Source organism: Wickerhamomyces ciferrii, contig 00121 (genome assembly GCF_000313485.1).
Source record: "Wickerhamomyces ciferrii WGS project CAIF00000000 data, strain NRRL Y-1031 F-60-10, contig 00121, whole genome shotgun sequence".
Taxonomy (NCBI): domain Eukaryota; kingdom Fungi; phylum Ascomycota; class Saccharomycetes; order Phaffomycetales; family Wickerhamomycetaceae; genus Hansenula; species Hansenula ciferrii.
Window position 1 is genome coordinate 1 of NW_011887619.1, and position 7,477 is coordinate 7,477.

Below are 7,477 nucleotides of genomic sequence, written 5' to 3' on the forward strand. Positions count from 1 at the left end.
CACTATCAATTATCTCGGTACTCTTCTAACGTCAACGATAATGATCTCTGTTATCTCAGTATTCTTCTTCTCAATGAGTGAAACTTTAATCAAAACACTCCCTTGTTAAGTGAAAGCGGAAAAAACACTTAACCCAATGATACCCAAGCATCATTTCAAGTAACTCTTAAAGAGTCACTTTTTCATACAAATGTAATCTATTGTTCATTACAATTTGTATCACAAACCAATTATTGCATTTTTCATCAATAGTTTTGACACACTTGTAACGGAGATTCCTGATTTTTTTGTATGTAGAGGACTAGGCGAAAATTAGGCTGAAATTGACCTCATAAGACCATATAAATTAATATTGGGGCCTACGCAAAACTCCTTCCTTTTTGGGAAGGGGCTGGGAGGACTCAGATTTGGCGGCCGGGTTATCTTATTGTGGCCGGGTTACTCATTTGGCACGTGATTAGGGCTCAAATTTTGTCGTGTTCGAACCATATGCAATGCATAACCGTCAAACGCGTCGTGATTGATATGCATGCATATTTTAGTAAAAGCTAAATTTAGATTGGAATTTGGGATAGGAATTACTCGAATGGACTGAAAATTACTGCAAATTTAAAATTCAAAACGAAATCAAATGTAAATTTGAAAATGCTATATAAATTATATAATTGATTATGTAATCAGAATACATTCAAATGAACAAATTGATTATGTAATCAAAATCCATTCAAAAGAACAAATTGAAACCAGCATTAAAAACAACACCAAAAGCACCAGAACAAACGCAGCAGAGCAACCCCAATGACAATACCAATGACAATAATTAGAGCAACTAAACCATAAGAGCCAACAAAGCGAATACCAGAAAACCCAGCAGATTAAACCCAACAACAATAACAATGAGAGCACCTAAACCATAAGAACCAACAAAGCGAATACCAGAAAACCCAGCAGATTAAACCCAACAACAATAACAATGAGAGCATCAAAACCATAAGAAGCACCAAAGCCAATTGTAGCGAACCCAGCAGAATGAACCCAACAATAACAATGAGAGCATCTAAGCCATAAGAAGCAACAAAAGGAATAAACCAACCAAATTGAACAACAACATAGAATGAACCAAAGTCAAATTGAACAACAAAATTGAAACACGACAACAGCTTCACCAACAATCTATATACCATATAAATTATAATGAAACAATATTAGTAATTGATCTTTCAATAATATTTGTAACTATAGTACTTACTATTAATTGACTTGTAAATATAATGAATTTGTATAAAGATAAAAAAACTTAAAGAAAATAAAATGAAGTTGAAAAAAGAGGGAACTGGCCCTCTATTTATAATTTTTCAGGTTCTTTCGTATGTTTCAAGTGGTGAACTTTTTTAAAAAAAATTCTCTAAGACTTAAAAAAATAAAGTTAACTTATTGGCTACTGGTAAGTACTGTGCATACATAGTTAAGCCCAGAATTCGCAATTAGGATGATCCAATTAGGAAACCACTCCTTCAGGACGTGCTACATTCCACATGAAATGTTCTGGCCTGATCCTTTTCTACTTTTTATACCTTGTTTATGGTCATAGATGCACATTTTCACGCGTCAAATAGTTTTGTATACATCTTCACCAGTTTTTCAAAGATCTCCGTGATTTTGGCGATCGCAGATCTGACCAGGGTGGAAGGCTTGGTCAATCTAATGCATCAACGTACATAACACCATATATATAGGGTGGACTTTTGAGCTGTTATAGCTAATTGAATTCAGCTAAACAACTAAAACTAATGTCACCAGGCCCATAAATGTGTATTCAAAGATAACATAGACTCCTTATTTGGGTGTTCTAGCTCAAATTTCGAGTAAACATAAGGTTGTTATGATTTTTTGGAAATTCGCGAGAGCAAAATCAAAACAAATCACCACAGCAACGTACCAAAAAAAGTTTCGACCAAACTAAAAACGGGGGTGAAACAATACCCTCCCTTGTTTATCTCTCGTCTAATCTATGGGATTTCTTTGTTAAGAGCTAAAGAGCTGATAGTAATCTTGCATATCGATGTGTCAAAGATATAGAGCTCCATAGTTAAGAGCTGATTACCTCCACATTATGTAATTTGTGGGCGAGAAAATCCGAAATAACGGAAAATTAGTATTAACTAACAACATTTGTATTGTAATATAGTTCTTTTATTACATTTATACTAGTTATTCGGACAAAGGAATACTATAAACTAGTTTTTGGGTGGTTTTTATGGATTAAAGTTTTTAGATTTTTGGATTATTTTAGTTTGAAAGTAAAAATAAAATTTTTAACGTCCACTTTTTTTCTGAATGCAAAGAAAATCAAAATTTATTTTATCGAATTAAATACAAGTGAAATGCTAATGATAAAATATTGAGCTCTAGGATTATTTACATATATTTAATGTTTCATACAACCAACGTTTAAAAGGTTTAATTCAAGCTTTAAATATTTTTGGAAAGCTCTGATAACTAATCCGTTACATAATAAATTTCCTTCTTAGGCAAATAAGTCCTAAATACGTAAAATGCGAAGAAAATTGAGTCATCTCCGACGGTAGGGTGAAGTTTTTGGGTGAAAATGTTCCATGAAGTTCCATGAAATTCCATGAAAAGTTCGACGAAGAATATAATTTTCTTGAAGAATTATAATTAATGACCAGACAAACATTAGAGCTAGAATAAATTACAAGCTAGGATAATTTTACTCATATGACTCATCAAACCATGAACATAGAGAATATAGTGACTGAAAAGCTTCAAGAACTCAAACTGAACAAAGATGCTAAGGACATTCAATACGGTTTTGATAAGGTTCAAAGTATATTCATTAATCTAACATCAATTACACATTCCAATTGGATAAAAGAGATGCTAAATATTCCTCAACACATCACAGCAAATGAAGAACAATCACATACTCTGAATATAAACATATCCAACTTTCTATTATTTTGCTTTGAGCTCGTCAAATTGCTATCTCTTAAGAAAAACATTAATGTTTCTGAATACTCAAACATTGTTCCAGAAATGCTGAAATCAAACGAAGAATTTGATAATTTAATTAATAAAATAGTTAAATCTTATCCAGAATTATTTTATTACCATTCGCATCAATTGAAGAGAACTATAAAGCATCCAAATAGTTCATTTGTTGTTAAAGTGGTACTTCAACAAGCATCATATAGGCTCCTAAGAGTAATTCATAATGAATTGAAAGGTATTGAAAAAACCCACATCATCAAGAAATCAAATTACAATAAAAACATGAATGAATGGGATATTGTGCATATACCCTACATTGATTTGGTGAAACCAAAATTAACAACAAGGTCAATTTCAACTACTGGAAACAATCAACATGAGTACATATTTTTTAATCAATTATCAGGGCCAAGATTTAAGCTAATAAGCCATGTTAGGAAGAGATTTAATAGAGGAGAAGTTGCTGAAATCATTAATAAAGCGGGAATTAAAAGTGATAACAATATACCGTTTGAACAGATACTAAAGATGGATGAATATTGGGAACAGAAAATTGGGATAATTGAGAATCCAAAAGAGTTTACAAAAGTCAAGATGACTATAGATGAGGAACTCAAAATGGAAATAATCTCAAAAGTGCTTGAGATTGAAAACCTGGAGATGTCTAATTATAAGAGAAGAAGGTTGAATATTAACATAACTGGTTCAGATACTCCCGCTGAAGAAGAAGAAGAAGAAGAAGAAGTTGAAGATGAAGAAGAAGAAGATGATGATGATTGGGTGGAGAATTTAGCAGATGCAGCTGAGAATACTGAAACAAATTATGATATTGATGATGAAGAAGAAGATACAAATGCCATTGAATTTCTAAAGCAATTAGAAAAAACAGTTTTTGAGGGTATAAAAAATCCACTTGATGCATTGAAGGCTTTGGTTCTTTTTAGATTTTCTAATGGATCTATTAGTAGATCTACTTCCAATGAAATCACCAATGATTTTGAAATCGCTGCTCGTTCCGTTTATGGTGACGATTATAAAGAGAAACTTGATCACATTCAAAACAAAGAAGAGCTATTTGAAGAAATTAGAGATCAAAACTTTAGAACTTTGAATTCTCTTGGTGAAGATAAAAGAGTTATTGAGAGAGATACAATAAAAATTTTAAAAATGTTATCAGATTACAAGCTGGTAAAAAAGATATATTGCTGCAGTTTTGAAAAGTGTTCTACAAGTTCAAGAGCTGAATGGGATAATGAAGTTGAATTTAGATGCTGTATCTGCCACAAGACCAGTAGAAAAGCTGATTGTGAATATTTTTTTTACCTATCAATTAAAGTGTTTTTGGTGGCAATTTTCAAAAATGTTGAACTATTTAAAAGGATTGATGCTTTCCACAAGAAATTTCTGTTTGAAAGTAGTGATAGTTCAGAAGAATTTCTCTGCTTTCAAAGCAGTGATTTTGTACGTATCATGAAATCAAGAAAACGAAATGCAATTCTACCAGACGGTCGTCGAATTGAGAGCAACAAGTCTTACTACAACGGGTCAGATTATAATCTAACGTGTTTTATACAACTAGACGGTGGTTCTATTAACCGCTCAAGTCAGATTTGGCCTTGTATTTTAAAAATATTGGACATATCTGATACCAATTCTGATCAATCGATATGTTTTAGACTTGCTGCGTTTCCATGGTTTAATACCACTAAAGAGATAGACTACAATCATTACATGACAGAATACATGGCTGAAATAGGGATGCTTGAAGTTCATGGAACCATGGTGGAATCACCAAATGGGGAGAAGCATAAAGTGTATTTAACACATTTAGCAACTTCTGGTGATTTACCGGCCATTGCAAAAGTTGTATCGAGTAAAGGCTCAAATGCTAATTCCAGCTGTAGGTGCTGCGTGCTTTATGTTAGAACTATTGATACCGAATTAGGTGCTGTTAGAAATGTGAATAAGGTTATGAACCGAATGAAATTTCAAGATATAGATACAGTGGAAGAGATGGAAGATGCTTTACAATCACTGAATGCAATTAAAGGTAGTCGCCAAGAAAGCGGATATTTTACTGATGGATATACAAATCTCAGGTTTAAAGATTCAAGATATCGTGAATTGATCAAGCCAATACTGAAACGAAATCCAGAATTAAGCACTATAGCAGGTTTCAAATCAATTACTGAGATGCTAACGTTTACTGAAACACTGAGATGCACACCAGGCATAGTACCGGATTCAATGCATATGGTTGAAAACTTAATGTCCAAGATACAAAATGTCTTATTCATAGATAAGAATACTTTTTTAGTATCAAAAAGTGGTAGAAAAGAATTAAATAGAAGATTTGATGAAATTTCAAATAGTTTACCAGGACATTTTTCAGAAAAATTCACTTCAAATGATTTAAAAGGGTACTTAAAATGTGACCAGCTTCTAATGCTCCAGATGCTATTACCGGTGGTCATTGCATCAGCTGATGGTATACACGAAGATTTTAAGAACATAATATTCAAGTTAAATTCAGTGTTTCATCTTGCTCTTGGAAGATTTGTTAAAAAAACGTGGTTAGATCGAGAAGATGATATGTGGAAAATAGTTGATGAGTTAGAAAGTCTTTATGAAAGTGCTGGTCTTGAAAATCATGTCAATATATTTCTTCATGAAATTGGCCATCTCATACGATGGAGCTCTATGTATTCAAGGTTAGGTTTGTTTTCATGTTTCGGAAACGAACGTGAGATGTTGTTTTTTAAGAAGTCAATAATATCTAGAAATACGGTAATAAAAAGTGCAAGTATAAAAGATATAGCTTTAAAAGGGTCATTAGATGCATTATTAAAGTCTATATCATGCGTTAGTAAGAATGTTTTTGATTATCAATATAGAAAAATCACAAAAGATTATATCTGTGAAAATATTCCAATGAAATTTAAGCTAAAAATGATGGAACTGGTTACCAGTGGTGGAACCGCGCAATCATATGATGAATTAGAAAATGAATTAGTTGAAAAACTTAAAAATGATCCAGTTTTAAAATCAAAAGTTCAAGAAATTGAAAAAAAATTAAAAACAAAGTATGAAGTTGAAGATCCAGAGATCAATATACTTGGATGTGGTTCCTTGAAAAAAGTGGATACAAAACGAGTGAATATTAGGTTTCTGGAGGTCATTAAAGAAAAGTTAGAGAACATTTATGGCAAACAAGAAACAAAAAGTTTGTTTCAGAACAAGAAAGTTTCTATTAAGTTCACACCAAGATATACAATAATGAACCCAGTTGGTGATATGGAAACTATATATTCATCTCCTAAATGTTTATCAATTGAAAATCTTTATGGTGAAGAAATTGCAGGAAACCGCCATATTGATCGATTAAATTTAAAATCTAACAGTGTTGTGTTAATCAGATACTATGGCTCATTTGGTGAAAAACAAGCTTTTCATGATGACAATAATCAATTAAATTCAGATTCAAATATTTCAAATTCAACTTCAAATTCAACTTCAAATTCAACTTCAAATTCAAATTTAAATTCAAATTCAAATAATTCAAATATTTCAGATTCGGATTCAGACTCAGAATCAAATTCAAATTCAAATTCAGATTCAGATTCAGATTCAGATTCAGATTCAGATTCAACTTGCAACTTCAAATTTAACTTCAACCTTTGGTCAACAAAGAGACGGTAACAATGAACAGAATGGAAAAGCCTGTGAAAGGTTTCCACAATCTAATGTAATGTTTGGGATCGCAGAGATTTTCTACATATTAAAGGTAACCATTGCTGGTAAAGATGAAGTATATGATGTGGCAATCGGGAAAATTCACCAAGGGATAAAGTACCAATATCTTGGTGAATATGCCATCTATCCTTATGTTGAAACAGAATCTAGTTGTAAGCTTGAGATTTTAGATATGAAATCTATATCAAGCGTGGTTATGAAATTGGAGAATTTAAAATTAAGTTCAACATCCACTTTCTTTGGTTTCAAGGAAATAATGCTAAATAAAGATAAATTTATTCAAGTAGAGGAACAAAAAGCTGCTGAACTACATAATGAAATTAGCAACATTAGAACTAGAGATATTAATGATAATGGCCATGATACAGCTAGTCTTGGGGAATCATCAGATCTTGTTGATGCAAATTACCAGTTAAACTGGGAGGATGTCCTAAATTGAACTTATAATATACACATATTTTAGTGCTTAATATAAAATTAATCCAGCTAAACTGGTCTCAATGTAGTAGTTTTTTTGATGTTGATCCAAAAAAGAAATATCAATAAGTTCCAATAAATTCTCGAGAAACCCTAGATATTGTGAATAATAAACTTATTTTGTTGATAATAGACGTGTCTGGACTCTGCAGGTTTCAAAAAGATGAACTCAATCAAATATACAATAACCGATAAATAGCTGCATGGTAGTTTTGTATATTGGTAGGTATAAATA

General features: G+C 31.9%; 2 protein-coding genes across 2 annotated transcripts; both read left to right on the forward strand.

The window, feature by feature from the left end:
• Positions 1-2,739: 2,739 nt before the first annotated feature.
• Positions 2,740-6,711, forward strand: BN7_3899 (uncharacterized protein; the record flags this gene model as incomplete). Its single annotated transcript, XM_011275503.1, has 1 exon — positions 2,740-6,711. One exon carries the CDS (start codon positions 2,740-2,742, stop codon positions 6,709-6,711), a length of 3,972 nt encoding a protein of 1,323 aa, XP_011273805.1.
• A 49-nt stretch (positions 6,712-6,760) lies between these two features.
• BN7_3900 (uncharacterized protein) lies at positions 6,761-7,204 on the forward strand (the record flags this gene model as incomplete). The annotated part of the gene is made up of 1 exon (XM_011275504.1): positions 6,761-7,204. One exon carries the CDS (start codon positions 6,761-6,763, stop codon positions 7,202-7,204), a length of 444 nt encoding a protein of 147 aa, XP_011273806.1.
• Between the last annotated feature and the right edge of the window lie 273 nt (positions 7,205-7,477).